The sequence below is a fragment of the Rattus norvegicus genome, chromosome 11 (genome assembly GCF_021556685.1).
Source record: "Rattus norvegicus strain SHRSP/BbbUtx chromosome 11, alternate assembly SHRSP_T2T, whole genome shotgun sequence".
In the NCBI taxonomy this organism is placed as follows: domain Eukaryota; kingdom Metazoa; phylum Chordata; class Mammalia; order Rodentia; family Muridae; genus Rattus; species Rattus norvegicus.
In genome coordinates this window covers 25,092,980-25,112,052 of record NC_141544.1, presented here as the reverse complement: position 1 = coordinate 25,112,052, position 19,073 = coordinate 25,092,980, and the positions used below count along the sequence as shown (strand labels likewise).

At 38.9% G+C, this 19,073-nt stretch overlaps 1 protein-coding gene across 5 annotated transcripts in view; it reads right to left on the bottom strand.

The window, feature by feature from the left end:
• Positions 1 to 19,073, bottom strand: part of Robo1 (roundabout guidance receptor 1) — a 1,048,129-nt gene that overhangs the window by 140,063 nt on the left and 888,993 nt on the right. For all 5 annotated transcript variants that reach the window (NM_022188.3, XM_087576842.1, XM_087576841.1 and 2 more), the window contains 1 exon segment: positions 6,913 to 7,070. In NM_022188.3, coding sequence (NP_071524.2) covers positions 6,913 to 7,070 — 158 coding nt within the window.

Genomic DNA, 19,073 nt, shown 5'->3' with positions numbered 1-19,073 from the left:
TTTACTAACTTATAAAAACTCTTAGTTTCTAACATCGGTTATTAGATCTATTTCATAAATACATATAAAAATACTATTTTGATGATAAATTAGTATCATATTCCATCCTGCAGGGAAGCTCATTAATCTTGGGAAGTAAACCACTCAAAGGTTTCAGGAAGTTCCTGAAACTGATCAGATTCACCAGTCTCCTTCCTCTCCAAGTATGTTTAAGCAGCAAAGATGGGGAGAGATATTCTTAGGCTACCCGAGATATTTAGAAGTGGCTTATACCACCCAAACTGACTAGAAGTGGCTCAGACAAACTAAGCTGTCTGCAGAAGATACTCTTAAACCCATTGCATTGTCTGTAAGCTGTTCATTAAGTTTCAGAGTTACAGCTATTGTGAGCTGTCAACCATACTGAGGTGTATCTGTCTTTGAATCATTTTTATTCTTGTAAATAATCCCCAACTCACACTCCTGTGATTAACTACAACAAAGCTCAGTGGTTTACAACATTGAACTTTAATGGTATCCTTACGTTGGCTGGTCTGTCAACAGGTTTTTTTTTTTTTTAAATCTCAGATAAATAGACATTTATTCATGTCTTTCCAGGAACAGTGTCAAACAGCACAGGCCTTAGGTTAAACCATATGCCTTTTTAACAGTGCTATGATATATTGTTGCCAGGACAAACTAGAGAAATCAAAATTCATAAATGCCTTTGTTTTATATGTGAGATCACCAAATATTTGCACATAACCCATTTTAATGTCTGGCGTATGGCTAGTTAGGTTTAAGTATGTGGGACTGACAGGCACGGATGGTTGGGCTATACTTGCCCTTGCTCGGTTAACTACCCAATAGGTTTCTATATAACACTTTAATATCTTAGTTCATAAAACATTGGTCCTTGTAAAAATCATGACAAGGAACCTTTATGAAAAATCAACTATTTCTTTAAACTCTGTACCTGCACTCCCCTCCATGGCCATTAGGGTGTCAATCATTTCATTAGGAGACAGGAGGTTGGGAAAGTGATGCCAGGTCCCTATCTAATTGTGTGGAAACCCCTGCCCTCTAGAAACATTAAAGAAATACTGTTGATTCACAGAAAGCTTATAGACAGACTCCTAAAGTCTTAAGGTCAGCCATCATACAATCTGTGGAAAACTTTCAAAGATGTTTAATAATGTTTAATTGTAAAAACTGTCTTTTTCCCCCATCTTTACTCATCACTAGCCATTCGTTCAGAAATCCAAAATTATAGCAGCATTTTTCTCAGGCAATTTATGAACTACATGTCATTTGCATTAACTATTTTAAACTTAACTTCTTTTTGATTCAGAAGTAATCCATTTGTTTTGATGAACACAAAATTATTGCTTTAATATCTGGCATTAGTTTGTTTTTATTTTTCCATTTTGACATATTTATAAAATATCTTGAACTTAATATAATATTTGTGAAATGCAGTGAGATAAAAAATACCATTTTTATGAGGTTTATTTAAATATTGTATACATCGTAACAATTATTACTAGCTCTCAAAGACATGCAAGCAAGTCAATTTTATCTAGTCTGACAAGTAAACTACGTCTGTATCTCTTACTTTAAGTACTGGTGTCTAAAAAGAAAGAAAAGAAAGTAAGAAAGAGTACTTGTGACAAACACCTCATGAGGCCTCTTTTTTCTAAGGGATACATGCCAGAAGTGTTTGAAAAGCTTCTCATGTCATGTAGGAGAGTGAGAAAGTGTAATTTATATACTCGTGGTTTATGAGCATCACAGATCCAAACTTTGGCTCAGAATCTAGGTCACTGAGAAAAGAAACGAGTAAAGAGTATCCAAACTACAGGTGCAGCGACAATTCAATTACGTTTTCCCTTCTGCAGGGTGTGTCTTCGTCCTCACAGCTGGAAGATGTGTACTTTAAATTTTCAACAAAGAAATGCCACCACATTAAAGAACTCCAGGAATTCCTGGGACGTGGACTGTCGCAATAGCCATGCTATCTTCAACTGCCTTTCCTAAGCATATTGCGTACTTTCATCTCCTGCTTGTCGACTTGCAACACACTGGGCAGAGCACATCAATAAGGGAAAGGAAAGCAATCATTTGGATGCAAAGCATCGGAAAGAAGAACCCTGTAAAATACCACATAACCAACATCGACGTAAGAACGTCTTTTCAGGATTTGAAAACAGAATGGGAAATACAGCCATCTATTCTATGGAGAATGTAAATTCTTATCCTGTCTGTCTGCCTGCCTGCCTGCCTGCCTGCCTCTCTCCCTTCCTCCCTCCCTCCCTCCTTCCCTCCCTCCCTCCCTCCCTCCCTCTCTCTCTCTCTCTCTCTCTCTCTCTCTCTCTTTCTCTCTCTTTCTTTCTTTCTTTCTTTCTTTCTTTCTTTCTTTCTTTCTTTCTTTCTTTCTTTCTTTCTTTCTTTCTTTCTTTCTTCTGCTTTTATCATTCCATTTACTTTTGCCCAGAGGAAGCCAACAAAACAAAAACCACCATGATCTAAATAAGAACAGAGATTTTTGAAACAGAGGAAACTGCTGATTTCAGCCTACTCATTTCTCTATGTGTAAAAATGTGCATTTTCTTTCTAGATTTTTTTTTAACAGTTCAATGGTCATAATTTACACAAAATGCACAGATGGTCTTGGGAGTAGTAAAATTTCAGATGTTGCTACGTCCTGGCATATGGAACACTACTGTGGATCAGCATTTTGGCAGCATTTAAATGATTTTTAAGATTATTTATATATTAACATCTTGGCATCATTTCACAGTCATAGGTGATTACCGCTTTAAATTGTCTGGTTCCTGATGAGATGTGGTTTTAAAATTGACTCTAAACTGCAGAAGGTACTGAAGGGCTGATGTTAGATGATAGCATCCCTTAGGGTATTGAAAACAAATAGGGTACTCTAATAAATTAAAGACTGGCAAAAATCATAATATTGTCTAATATAATATATGATATGGGAAGAATATTCCAAGATTTTGCTTAAAAATATTACTACAGCAGGTTTCAACTATGAATGCAATAAAACTTGTTATAAAAATGACCACATACATGTAGAAACGCCTAAAATATAACCTTAAAAATTAACTGGTACGTTTTATGTTTTTTATCTACCATATTATAACCTGTAAAGAGTCCTATCTAGCCTATAGCCAGTTTCAATATTTTTTTCCATAATTCTTAAAAATATTTATTTGTTTACTTTACGTGTGAATATTCTATCTGCATGTACACCTGCATGCTAGAAGAGGGCATCAGAACTCATTATAGACGGTTGTAACACACCATGTGGTTGCTGGGAATTGAACTTAGGACCTCTGAAAGAGTAGCTTTAACTGCTGACCCATTTCTCCAGCCCCTAGTTTTAGTATTTTTGACACCCCCACCCCAAATGCCACATGTCAGAGTCACCTTTGACTGACACTACATGTAGTGGTCAACCCTTAATCCTCACATTAATCGACTGACCAAGTGAAATTGATTCTTCCAGATCCTCCCTTAAAACTCTGGACGGCTAGTTTTCATTCTTGCACACTTTAGGTTTCTGCTGCTTTTTAGTTAGCTTGCCTGTCTCCTCGAGAGCTAAGTCCTGAATCTTTTCCTTTCTGTCTAGACTCATTCCCTAAATGATGTCAGTTTCTAACATTGGATTATGAACTATGAAATGCCTGGTGAGTCTCACAGACATCAGGATAGACAATTTTGTATTAAAAAAACTGTAGTGACTTCTGTCAGCAATTTGAGCCTACATCCCGCACACATGCCATGGGCACAGGGTTGAGGCGTGTAAAGTTCTCTAGGGCATAATCCAGTGCTGCGCCTTGAGCTGTGTTCTAGCGTCTAAGTTGACTGATTGAGAGATTGTCTGGTGGTAAAGGAATGGTGAAGCCAAGGCTCACTCAAATACTGGGATTTAATAATGGTAGCTTTCACTCGAAATACATGAAGCCAAAACAGTCAAATAGATCTGCCTGAGAAGCCAGGATTAGTCTTTCATCTGCTCAAAGGGAGGGGAGGGCTGCATCGAAATGAGTTCTTGTATGCTTACAACAACTTAATTTATTCTCCAGCCTCAACCTCAAGTCTGAATTTCTGACTCATATACCCAACTGCTTATTTCATATAAACTTAGATAGTTTATGAGCATTTGGAAATTACCATGTCTAAACCTCAGCTCCTGATATGTTCCACACCCCAATCGTCTACATTCAATGCACTGTAGTTAATGACATCCACATAGCCTGACTTTTTCAGGCCAACCCATAAAGGTATCCCTTGACTCTCCACTTCTTATGCACTGTATCCAACATGGTTGAAAATTTTGGGGGGTACTAATTTACAATATACTCAGGATCTAATTTCTTTCTTCTACCTCTCCTCCTAATGGACTGGTTCAATACACCATTTATCTCATGTCTGGATAACTTTAAGAACTCCTCATTAGTATACCTACTTTTGAGAAGGCCACCATTCATAACTTCTAATCTCATAATGACCAACTTACCTAGAGGACAATATAAAACCGTAGTGACAATTTTGGTGTTGTTAAGACAGAAAAGTTAGAGGAATATGCTTTTGTTATAATCCCAGGTATAGGATTTAGGGCTGTTTTAGGTTGCCCACAACAGCTGACTATGATTTACCTCATGCTCTAGCAGGGAAGTGATTTTGCCGGTTGTACATAGTTTCAGCAAGCGTATGAATTCTGGGGACTCTTGAAAGGTTTTATAAATGCTAGAGCCTAGAGATGGGTGTAGCCTTTGCTGACCCTCCTGCTGGCGGTGCTGGTGGTTGCTGGTGTTGGGGTTTATCAAGTGGCCATTCGTAAAGAGGAAGGCAGTGGATAAACCGACTGAAGATCAAACCGTGCCCCATGGAATTTGGTTCCCCTAATCAACAGGAGGTAGTCTAATGAAATCAGTGTCCCATTTCCCCGCTAGCCCTCCTCTGCCACCTAGTGTTGAAGGGTTCAAAAGGTGGAATAGAGGGAGAAGAGTGATAGAGAAAGGAACCCACGAAGGAGCCCAAATGCTGATTCCATACAATGGTTGCGTTATCTGTAAGGTATTACGAACTGGGCTGTTGGCTGTTTCCAGACAGTACAGTCTATGACACTCTTCTTTACTCGCTCCTGTCAATCCACTCTGACTCTTCCCTTACTCCTTAGTGAAAATGTCAGCTGTTGACAAACTTAGGGTCTAGAAGCAACTGCTTTGTCCGATCAAAATACACTTTTCCTGATCATCTGCACATTTCCCTACTCGCTTCTCCCCATATTTTTATTGAGACATTCTCTGATCGCCCTTTTAACATTATGCTCTAGTGCAATCTCTAATCAATCCTTCTCTACCTCCCTCTATTTATTTTTTAAACAATATTGTACACTTTGAAAACTACATAATAATTATGTAGCTGATTTTGTTCAGGGTGGTCACCACAGTTTACCTAGTGTTGCATTGTAGGTGTTGAGAATTTTGACTTTAATGTCTATTAAATACCAATAGCTGTTCAGCAGACACTTGAGAAAGTCAACGATAATAACCCTTGCGTGCATCTGAATTAATAAGGCAGGGGGATGGGAACTATAGAGAGTATACACTAATGTGATCTGGAGTATCATCTAAGGGTAAAATATTGTTATGTTGATGGTACACAGAACCCAAAGGATCAGTTACCACTAAGCAGCAAAAGGTTTATTCTCAGTATCTATTCCGCTATGCTCTTGGTTTCATTGGCTCAAGACAACTTGTCACACAGAGTTTTCACTTGTTTGCGAACTGAATGCTTCTTAAAAGGTGATAAAGGACTGGAGAAATGGCTCAGCCGTTAAAGGCTAGACTCACAACCAAAAAAAAAGGTGATAAAGCTGAACTATCTTATTCCAGTTTCCAGACTTACAAACAATTCTGAGATGCTCATTTGAAGTCAGATGGGTGCTGAGAAAAAAAGAAAACGAACAAACCAACAAAAACAACAGAACAAACAAAACCCCACACATTTTATTTCCTTCCCTAATCATGGCTCTAGCTGGTCCTGTTCTACTCCCACTGCTACGTCATCATGCTGCTTGGTTAACTGGTTGACCAAGACTAGACTATGCACATTTCTTAGATGCGTGTGATGATATGTGTTATAGCTTCATTAATAAATGGGCAGTAGTCTTTTCTGTACATAGACGTTGTCTTGTGTCAAGCAATCAACAATGGAAGAATCAACATATGTGGAGCAAAGGAAATCAGAAGGGGGCGTACCACACCATCACAGAGCCATGCAACCATAGAAGCGAGGCGCATGTTGGGCTAAGGTGTTCAGGCAACACTTTTCTGACAAATAGGTGGGAAAAGAACGTGGAATTGTGGCTGGCAAAAAGATGATGCATCCCATATTCTCTACTTAAAACAGATTTAAAATCTACTCTGTGATCGTGGCATTTCATTTTGTATTGAAGCATGGCTATAATTGATGTAATCAAGAGATTCTACTTTTCAGAAGCAACACTAAACTACACAGATGAGAAAAGCAAGTTGAAAAGAAGTGCAGGCTACAGCAAACCCTTGAAGGAACCCAGGAGACCTGGGAGTATCTTATGTAAATGAATTTTGTAGTAATATTAACTGGAAATACATGGAAATGGTCTAAGCTTCAAGTAATCATAATTATTAAGTATATATAGAAGTATGAACTCTTCCACTTTAGATTTGGCAATAGATTTCCTGTCCTTTACGAACTTCTAAAGACATTCTCATCACTTGCTTTCACGTCTTTTTTAACCAAGAACTGAACCGGAGGGTCGATGCAAGGCTTTAATCTCTGAGAACTGATTTCCATGCCCTCTTTTTGCTTGTGGTTCTCACAGCTACCCTGCAGCTGTTCCCAGCCACCGGACTCAGTACTTACAGTGATTCGCTCGTCTTTATCATCCAGGGGTGAGCCATCCTTTTTCCAGGAGATGGTGGGCTCTGGGTGGCCCCGAGGAGGCTGGCATTCCATTACTGCAGGCTCGCCCACCGCCACCATAACATCTGAAGGGTTTTGTCTGAAGTCATCCCGTAGTACTGTAAGGACAAGATTAAATCATCATGCTCAATAGTGAAACATGCAGTCCTTATCTCTGAGCTTCAGTGACAGTGACAGGAATTAGCATATACTTCTGCTAATAGCTATCTCGGGGTAGCTTAAAGAACTCCTATCTATTACCAGTATTTGTCGTTTAGAAAAGTTCCTTGTCCCGTGAGCATACTCAGAAGGGATTACTTCTTGTTCTTCACAGGCCAACAAGCATGTGCGCTCTGTTGCTTTTCGCCCTCACAGTTAGTGTTTGATCTGAATTGCAGGAATTTCTGCCCGCCATGTCTATTTCTCTCTTCCATACACCAACTGTAACTGAATCCATTACTTACAGAAATCTTCAGGACATTGCTTTCTACCTATTATAACAATTACATACACAAACTGAATATACGGATGAAGCTATTTCAAAGCATCTATTTAAATGATTTCATAGATACTCAGATTTATAGAAAACTGTATAATCCCTATAATTTAAACATAGTCACTATGAAAACTTGACAGACACACATTAGCCAATGACTTAAAAAAATCAGTATTGTTGTATTTTTTTAATTGTCAGTGGATAGGAAGGAGTTAAAATACACAGGTTATAATTAACAACATCAGAATTTATGTCCAAAGTTATTTTTATTAGGCGGTATTTTACTGAATCCATACACCTATTTAGAACAAAATAGACTATTAATCTTCTTTCTGCTGAAAACCCTAAATTTTAAAGGAGTAAACAATCTATTCATGTCATCTCAACTGGACGGTAATACACTATTAGCATGCTGTATAAAAGGCATTATTTACCTAGTGACTGTAGGGAAAATTTGGGAAAATTAAATAATGTGTTCTAAAACAAGTTCATACAGGGAAATGGTCCTCAATATTAGGAGATCTGAATGGCATCCCAGCAGCAAGCCTTAACTCACAAGCATGTTCTTTACTCGGTAATATTACGTTCATTATTTATACCCTACAGTTTAGATTACAGAGCACAGAAGATGACATACACATCATCACAAAGTCCAATAAATGGTTAAGTTTCCCACGCTTATTTTCCTCCATGCTGTGTGGACTACGACGGGAACCATCTTTGTAAAGTAAATTAAGAGAACACTTCAGATGTTTATTTATAAGTTAAGCACATAAATCTGGAGTGAACAGTGTTTATCTTAAAAAAGAAGAAAAGGACCAAACAGAACTTTAGAACTGCAGTTGTGCATTGCACTGGATACATTTTCACCCCCGTGGCTTTGAAAAATGCTTTAATGGACGAAGAAGAGTTCGGATACTGAAAATTTGTGCGTAAACCATGGTCAAAATAGAATCAACTTTAAAGTTTGCTCTCCTAGCCTCGAATAAACTAACTGCCTCCCAGGAGTTTATAAACGGACTGCACCCCTTTTCCCTCCTTTCCTTCCCTTTGTTTGTGCTAACCATATCCACGTAACTGGGAAAACCAGTACCCATGCCGAACGGGGCTTTTGTCCTGCATCCTGAAACAGGGTCTTCCTATCTTCAGAAAGAATATTGAGAGGGAAGGAAACTAGCTGGCCCCAGCTGTTGCAATGGTCACTTTTATATCCCGTAATCTTAAAATAGCACCGATACAAAGTGCATTTTGTTGAAGTGAGATGTCTTCATCTCGTTATAAAAATAAACAAGAGCTTGAAGGCTCTCACCATTTCTAAGCTATGTTGTTATTAGGCGTTAAGAATGTAAAATAAACAAAACGTAAAGTTTATAGAAATTAACTGGCCTTAACAGGAAGCAAACTCCCATACTGGATCATGTTACTAATCAGGGACAACACCCCTGAAATGCTTTAAGACCCCTAAAACACCCAAAAGAAAATACCTTTCAAATGAAAGCAAATATGCTTTATGATTTTTCTAAGCGGCAGACTAAAACAATCTTGATCATACTTTATCTTATTTATAAATTAGGATCATATCTCCACTGAGCCGACAAATAGTACAGTGTCTTATGGAAATATCAGAAGTTTAACATTACTCAGCTGTACCTTCCATGTATCGTATGATTTGGTCTACTTTTGCAGTGTATAATAGAAAACTAATAAAGCATAGTCCATTAAAGATTACTGCTTAGATAATGCTCATGTAATTATTTTTGCAGCTGTTAAGTATAAAAGTCCAGAAATGCTTATGGCTATAGGCAATGTTTCATAAAAGTATGAATTTAAGACTTTTTCTTCAATAAAATAATATTTTACCTATACTTGTCATATTATTAAATGACATTATTTTAATTAAGTTGTTCAATTAGAAAATTCGGTGTCCATATGTAAGTAATTAAAAAATTAAGTTCAAATGACTGGCAGCATCTTAGTAGAAAATTACCTAAAATCCTCAGGAATTACAAGTCATGGATCTTTTTAAAAATTATCATTTTCTCCATTTATCCCAGGTAACTGCTATGTATGATTACTATAAGATTTTAAAACAATAACTCAATTTTCAAATTAAATTATGATATGAATTTGAAACGAATAAACAACATTCACACATCCAGCAGGCATTAATTAAGAAATGGCTGATCAGGGCTGGAGAAATGGGTTCAGTGGTTAAGAGCACTGACTGCTGTTCAAGAGATCCCGAGTTCAATTCCCAGCACCCACATGGTGGCTCACGATCATCTGTAATGGGATCTGATGCCCTAAGCTGATATGTGTAAAGACACAGCATTCAATACCACCAACTGACCAATCAATCAATCAATCAATATTAAAAAAAGAAAAAGAAAGTGCTGTTTAGGTCAAATCTTCTGTTGTGTTAAGGCCATGGCTCTTCTTGTCTGTGGACTGATGCACATTTAGTTCACAAGTATCCCGTGTCTCTCACTTTGCTAAACAAAAGAAGGCATAGCATCAGTCAATCCCCTGAAGTTTGTGTTTTTGAAAGAGGTTAACTCTAATAACTCATTTAAAGCAAAATGAAGCTTATAATTATTTCTGTTCCTGGATAACATTAGACGAGTTTTAGCTAAAACTTTTCATCACATTTCATTTTATGTATGTGCACGTATGTGGGTTCACATATTCTATGACACACAGATGAGGGTCTGAGGCAACATGGGAGAGTCAGGATCATCTATCCTACACATGGGTTCCAAAGATTAAACCCAGGTTGTCAGGCTCGGTCTCATAGGTGTCTTTACTCACTGAGACACCTTTGTATTAATTATAAGCAGTGAACAAAATAACTGCCAGTATTTTCTGAAAAAAACAAACCAAAACCAAAACAAAACAATCACACCAATGATACGCCTGAATCATATCCACATAATATGGAGAAGCTAAAAGAAAAAGCAAAGAAACCAAGTCCATGTGCATGGGAGGGTCAGGATTTGCAGAACGCTCTTCCGGAAAACTACACCAAGCTTTAAATTGGAAGAAAGGATAATTATTTTAGGACACGCAGGTCGGCTATATCCAATCCTTCCCATTATGAGGAGCGAATGAAACCCATTAGGTCTGATAGGACAAGGAAGGAGAATCCCAACATCTAAAGTGTTACCCTTGGTTTTGTTTTTTCCTTGAAAAATAAAACAAAAAACTATCTATCTCATCCCTGTCCTGTAAAACATAAATCTCCCTTTGTCTTTCCCACAAGTACACACGCCTATAAATGGTTACATATGTCTTCACACCAGTTCTCAGGACTTCCCTGTCCTGGTAATTTGAAGGACATCTCAGAGTCTCAGTATTCCCTGACCACATACTATACAACTATGAACTACAGGTCTTCAACTTCATAAACCATAACCCTAAGTGCTGTTAGGAACCTGACAATGTGCCCTCCGAAGTTCTTGTCTTAGAAATTAATGGCTTATGGGTTGGTGAAATGGCTGGGCAGTTAAGCTGCTTGTGGACATGCCTGACGACCTGAGTTCTGTCTCTGGAACATAGATGGTGAAAAGAGAGAAGCAACTGGCACTGGTTGTCCTCTGACCTCCACGAATGAACAACCCAGACGGGTGAGGGGGAGGAAACAAAGAGAAAAGAGAGGGACAGAAATTGTTTGGGATTGGGGAGGACCTGAGTTAGTGTTCCCATTACCCATGCAAAGACTCACAACCACTGGTAAACATAGTATCAGGGATCCAAAGCCATCTTCTGGCCCTTTTGGCCTCTAAAGTGCCAGTTATGCATGTGGTATGCAGACATACATGCAGGCAAAACACCCATTTCATAATAAAATTAATCTAATGAAATCAAAATTTAAAATAAGAACCTAAAAACTTAGGACTCCTCAGGGGAGAGAAACATGTCACCAAGTCAAGGATAAATGTACTACAGTGGTAATCTTAGCAACACAGGAGCTTAATAAGTGCCCATTGCTCACTATCAGCTTATATAATCCTCATAACAAACTCAGAAAAAAGTGAGATTACTATCTTCATTACACAAAAGGGAAATGTTTAAAGAATCAAGGCCAAGCTTCAGTCAGCACTCCAGCCACAAAAGAAAATTCGCCACCGAGTGGCTTGTCTATCTGTCTTGTTTTAACACTATTTTCAATTCTAAACACTTAAGTACCATAATGTAACTAATATTTCGGCTTCCTTCCAATGGAACAGAAGTTCACTGAGAAATTTCCCTCCTGACAGTCATATGGCTAGCCTCTTAACACTCTCTCCTTAGATTCTGCTATGTTTGGAAGGGACCTCTTCCCATTTTGAACAGCACATTGAGAATCAGAATTCATTATCCAGAATACATATGATGTGTTACTTCTCATCGACAGTTTATTTCAACCAGAACCCAAGTGAACAGGCTGTACAATAGTAAGCATTTTAATTAAACATAAGCATTTTAATTAGAACTGGTATCTCAGGGGAAACAAAAGAAGGTAGCATACAGTGAGGGATCTATTTTTCTCCACAAAAGGGAATCATACCAATGAACCTATGGGCAAGTAGAAAATCCTGTCTACGGGGATTGAAGAGACACGTGGAGGGTACGGGACAAGAAAACAAGTCAGAAAATATGGACTTAGTGACAAACTTCTAGCTGCTTAGTAATATATGCCTATGTTTAATTAAGTACTCTATTTCCTCAAAATCGTCAAACACTCTGCAAACTTGGAGTAGTGTATAAAATGACTTACCATTACAATACATCTTGCTCTCTATCTAAATGTCAATTTGCACTAAGAATTGTTATTTAATTTCGAAATTAATTCTTTGGTATAAGATATGTGTCCTTATTATAAATGTTGTGCCTGGTAAATATGCTATAAAGCTCTTCCATTTTTCTAATACAAGATAAGAATAAGATATATATCATGAAACAGTCTTTGGGCTGGGAGGTGGCCCACTTAATAATATGCTTACTGTAAAAGCCTGGAGCCATGAGATTGATCCCCATTTCCCACAGAAAAACATGTAGAGGTATATGTTTATAATCCCATTGGCTTGTAGAAATAGGCAGATTCCTGAATGGCTCATAAAGAATGACACTGGGCGTGTCCTTTGGCTTTCAGAAGCATAGGCACTTACCACATGCATCTTCTCACAAATGAACACAACACACACACACACACACACACGCACACATGCACACACGCACACACGCACACACGCACACACACAGCAACCCTCCCCCCACCAAAATCCTAGTCAGAAATAGAAACTGAATTGGATTTCCTGCAGGTCATTTTGAATGAACAGATATACTTTGGGATCTGTACAGGAAGGCACAGGGATATCTAAACTCTTTTGTTTTCCCACCTTTTGGTTGGGAAGCGATACTTAGAGGACAAAAAGATTTAAATACCTCTAACTATTCTTAAGTAAATGATCAAATGTCAACTTTAAACAGTCAACATGTACAAGAAGATGCGACATTAAGTATGAAAACAAAAACGACAGGGAGTGAGACAATACTCCATCCAGTGAGGCTCTTTTAAGTCCCCACCTTGTGACATCAAGGACATTCTTTCCTAAAACGTTACTTTCCAACATCAGATCTGTGCAGAGCTTTGAATTTATAGAAGTTGTCTCTAAGATTCGTTCCCTCTCTAAGGTCGACATGGAATCTATTTATGGGTATTCTTCCGTAACTAAGTCATCTTCTACACGTGGTTTTCATGCATGCCACTTTATTTTAGAATGACACACTTTGCTTTGGATAAGCCTCGGGGGTCATACACTGAAGAAGCACTCATTTCTCAAAGGCTGGAGATTCTGAGATTTCAGAAGCTGCCGAATGTCCACCCTGTGAGAGAATTATAGGTTTTATTTAAATAATTATGCAGTCCTACAGTCATCTGGTGCTGAAAGATGCCACATATCAGTCAGTCTCAGGGAAGTTAGGAGCGAATCACGGCCAAAAGGAAGAGATTCTATTACCAGAATAAAAGGGGCGCGTGCGAATCTGTTCTTTTACGGAAGAGACACAGCAGAGCAGCTAAACTAACACACGTGAATGCTCAGGACGTTGGCTTCGGCTGGGCTGCAGTACTGGGGCCAGGCTGTTCTTGGCCATTTTCCCTCACCATTATGGTGCAGCAGGAAAGAAAAAAAAAAGCTAAGACATTTTGTATGTTGGGCAACAATCAACTTTCAGACTGCACTTACTTGTGATCTCCAGTCCATTTATCAGAAGCCTGGACAGCATCGTGATACTTCCTGCCTTAGGATACCACCGGCCCAGCCCTTGTTACAATGGCACCAATTCATGGCATCAAATGATAGGTTGGTTTGGAATGCTAGGTCAACGTGAACATCTGTCACGCATTCCAGAGAAAAGTGGACATTCATAAGAACAGACTTTTCAATAGCTAAGCCCCAGCAGGTTAGGAAGTCTGGGGTAACATAGAAATACGTAATATTGAAGGAGGAAAGCCAAGTGGATAACTCATGTCCTCTCTGTTAGAAATGCCAGTAACTTACTGATGTGCGTGCGTCTTACACGCTTGAATGTAAAGTGTGAGTGAAATTAATTTACTACTAAAGAATGCCTCACTTATGAGGCAGAAATGTATTGGTCTGTGACACACAGGATGTAGAAAACGGAAGTGGAGCATTTCAGAATTATGAGTGCTTCTTGTAGGACCTTGCGACTGCGATAAGCAGACTTACAATGACTCAGTTATTCCCACACAAAATGGAATGTTACGCTCTCTCTCGATAGGACTATTATGAAAACTAATTATTTAATGTTTATACAGGACTTGCCGTTTTTATGGGGCATTACATGTACAAAGAAGTATTGCTATTAAGTCACTGTGTGAGGAACTGCCAAACTTCTCAGCTGCCAGTACAAATGCAGAGAGAGGACAAAGAATGCCATTGACTAGGGTGTCCAAGTGCCAGAGTGAAAGTCAAACTCAGGGATACCCTGGCAGGGTTAAAACAACACAGACGAAATGGGGATATCTGAGCTAGGGGACCCTGATTAGAGCAAGACAGGCAGGCATTCTTTCTTTCTCTCATAAAATCCAACTTTACATTTAGTATCCTGCAGCAAAGAATCCTTAAGCAAAAGAGAATTCCTCGGCATTGACTGCCTGCCTCTAGCTGAAACTCAACTTCACGAGAACAATCTCTTCCCTATCACTACTCCGAACAGTGGGGAGGATACAGTAAGCATCAGTCAAGGTTTACAGCGCACTATGTGTGCACTGCCTGTTAGGTATGAAATGGAGACAGCGACCTGCAGGAGTCCTACTCTCATGGTGCTCTGTCATAAAGAAAGGTCGAGAGGCAATGTTTAAGTGAATGCTATGGGGCTTATATCATGATAAAGAAACAGTTATTAACTGTATAGTATTATAAATGAATACACATATAGTTATGTGTACAGATATTCAATTAATACTACATATTATTGTGCACATTATATTATGTAATACATTGCATATATATTATTATTGGGATACAAGGGAGGAAGGAGCCCGTCTGGAAAATTTATAACAAACAGAAGTTGTAAGGGCGGAAAAGGGGCTCTGAGGAAGGAAGATGTGAGCTGAAGCCTGAAAAATAAGTATGGATTAGCTTACGCAAGTACACTGCCAGAAGAGGAAGTAATCTATGTGGCAGAGGAAACCTGGCACTGTAAGGGAATTCTAAGAGACTTAGCCCCCATGCAGTGAGCCAAGTTGATAGCAATATGACATGAGTTTGTCAAGAAAGTTGGAGCAGTTGTGGTAAGTGCACAGTAGCCTACATAAGGAGCTACCTTCCATTCGGTGTCTCAGAAAGACCACAGAGACCCATAGAGTAGTTTGTAGCATATCTATCATATTGAGATGTTTGCTCTGGCTGCTCTGTGAATGGCCATGAGACGAAAATACAAATGGGAAGGGATAAAACAATTAAAAGGCTGTTGCATTAACTAGGGGAAAGGGCAGTGGCTGTGTTCTTGTGGTACTAGTAGGTTCAGAGCAAGGGGCGGGGCAAATTTGGAGATGCATTTGTAGGTAATGGTGAAACTTCATGAGGGGTGGAAGTGATCAAAAACGATGCCCACACTTCTTGTGTAACTGAACATGCCCTTTAAAACATATAGGTGAGTATTCAGACAACGCCAAGGTAAATTCTCCCATGGGGAAGAACAAGAATACAGAAAATGCATTTGGTTGTTAAAGAAAGAGCATGGGGTAAGATAAATCCATCTCACTGATTAAACTATTGTGGTTTCACACTCTGTTCCTTACAGCACAAGATCGAGTTTTACTCACCAGGACTGTATTACAATATTTCAAATCCCAGTAACTAAGTGGTAATGTCCCCTAATCAGCTAAATTATGTTATGATTTGTACAATGGTTGATTTTAATGTAACTTGAGGCATATCATATACTTTTTCTGACCTAAAAAAGTACTTGAGGGTCACTACTGAAAGACAATTAAAGTGGCACAGGCATCATACCTACATGACACACACAGCAAGTGTTCACCTATTCAAGGTACTTTGCGAGTAATGACGCACTGAGTGGTCTCAGTAAACTAGTTGGTTGGGTTTTGATCATCAAGAGCTGATATGATTTACAGAAAGTTAATTTTCTGTAGCTCTCAGACAGTAACACAGCAGGTACCCAGTATGTACTACAACAAATTGGAGGGTTTTCTTAGTAACCACAAATTGAATTATTTAGCAATAATCTTGACTGGCCCTCTAGGAACTGTCTAGAGCTGAGACTGTCCCCTTGTTGGTTGGCAAACTCTACTTCTGTGTCATTTCAAAATATATTCAGCCCAGGAAGTACTGTCAGGTTAAAACATTATATGGAGAGGTACTTTTCCTGCTCCTTCAGATTAACACCTCTATGTAATTCTACACAACTAGTGCTTGTCTACTCAGGAAGTCATGCAAGCTAAGCGTGAACTAGCTAGCCTCTACTCCCACCCCACTTCACAAACAAGGATACAACGTGAGGTAGTAAAGGGCTGAAGGATTTTTTTATGAGTCACTAGACATGTACAACATTAGACCCTAGCAATAACTCTTTCCATGCTCTCTCTTAAAAGGCTTACACGTTTTAGAAACTGCTGGAAAAGTCCATGTTTTCCAACTAGAATATTTGATGGGAAACAATGGCAATCAAATGAAAAAAAAACAAAGGAATGAAGGAAGAAAGGAAGAAAAGAAGGAAGGAAGAGAGGAAGGAAGAAAGAAAAATATACACATAGTTTACGCCTGAAATCTAGGAGAACTGTTAACAGATTTCAAATGTTTCTAGTGAGTAGGGGTGGGGAGTGCCTAGCAATGGTTACAGTCTCAAGGGAGACAACCCCTCACAGTTTAAAATGATCTTGTTAAAACCACCCTAGCAATTGTGAAGCACCAGAGAAAACAGCAATTGGATTAAAAACAACACCACCAAAGCCTTCACCAGTGTATCTCTGTGCAACATAATTAAGGTTGCCAATTATAACACGTCTCCCAAAACACAAAGGAATATCTTCAATGATAGAAAAACCCACGTCTAAAAAGCACAGAGGGACACATCGTTGAAACAAAAAGGTCTTTAATTGGTGACAATCTGCCCTAAATCACTATTACCGTTTCCGAGCATAACAACTCTCAGATCTGTTTGTTCCTTGGATCTTCCCCTCTCACAGGCTGTCCAAGGCTTCAGAATAATAATGGTGAGCACCTAACAGGGCTTTCAATCTCCAAGGTCCATAACAAGTGTGCAATTGTGCAGCTCTGAACGCTGCTTTTCCTAACACTGCAGGTCCCTTGAGAGCATTCAGCCTCCTGCTCTCTGGCTGACAGGGTTTAAGACCTTGGTTTCTTTTTTCTTTTTTATTTCCTTTTGCTGAGAGCTGCAAACACACTAACAAGCTCTGACTAAAGGTACAAAAGATTAAATTAGCTGAAAAACAACATTTTATAAATCACCTTAATGATGCTAGCTTTATCAATGACGCAACATTGTGTAAGGTGGAGCTTAGTCAGCCTTAGGAAGTATTAGATGCAAAAGAAAAATATCAAAGATGATAATAAATACATAATTGTGTCAAAACCCCTCAAGTTGTGAGCCATTCTTGAATATTGACTGAAGGAATTTATTTATTTATTTTTTGTCTTTTTTTGTAATCACAGCTTGGAAATTAAACATCTACAATCCAGGGGGATTTCAAGCTGCAAAATGTATAATTCACGACTACTCCTTACCGGAAGCTCAGTGTTAGGGGAGCTTTCTGAAGGCCAATCACATGTAGTGAACAATCAGGAGGTCAGTGTATGCCTTGGAGTTCTGCTCAGCTTGTCCAGCAGTGACAGCACACTGTGCCATGGTCTTGAAGACTCCTGCCTCACACAGAAAGAGTTCCGACTGCATCTGGATGCCTTAAGAATCTAGCTGCACGTGGAGCCCAAAATATGGGCAAAGGAAGATAAATGGCTATCCCAGTGCTTGACAAAAGACACTCATGATGTTCCTCTTCTTGGAAAGCTTGGCACATGGACTTCTTGATGCTCCCTAAGCCTTAGATAAACTAGTTTGGTAGTTACCTCAGTTATGTGATAAAGACAAATATTAAAATATCTCAAACCTAGAACTTCACCAAGGATGGATTCAAATTCAACAAATGGACAAATCAAAAACATGGCTCCCAAAAAGTAAAAGAGAGGAAGAAAAAAAAACCCATAGACAAAAACCTGCTCAAAGTTGTCCTCCATGGTCTGTAATGTAGGCACTAAATTAAAATAAATTAATAAACGAAGCTAGGGCTAAAGAAGTGGCCAGTCTGAAGAGGGTTTGCCAGGCAAGAACGAGGACTTAAGTTCTGATCCCCAGTACTCAGTCAAAAGCCGGTGAGTATAGCTGTGTATATCTGTTACCCCAGCACTGTGGAAACAGAAACAGGCAGCAACCAGCGAGCCAGTGAGCTCCAGGGTCAGAGAGAGACCCTGACGCAAAGAGTAAGACACCTGTAGGGACCTGAACACTCTGAGCAGATGCTCTCACCAACACCGAGTGACACACACACACACACACACACACACACACACACACACACACACACACACACACTACCCCAACCCTCTGGAGTTCCATGATCCTTTCAAACAAGTCAACTAAAACACTGTGATTCATGATTCACCCTAGAATTTAGCTATGGACTTGTCCTTTTGTATCTCTGGGTTTACATCCAAATATTTGACCAACTACAGAGTAAAACTATTTCTAAATTGTACTAAAATTTAAATTTACTTGTTCATTCATTCATTCATTCATTCCTTCATTCACTTTACATCCTGACTGCTGCCCCCTCTCTGGGTCCCTCCTTTCCCACAGTCCCTCCCCACCCCCAAATTTAATTTTGAAATTTATATTTTGGAATCTGTACCTAATATGATAACACTTTTCATGTTATTGCCAAACAACAAAATATAAACAATTTACTTTGCATTACAGTAGGTATCAGGAGCAATCAAGATAAGATGTTAAGTACACTGCAGGAATGTGTATGTTATATGCAAATGCCGAACCATGTTATACAAGGCATTTGGACATCTTTGGA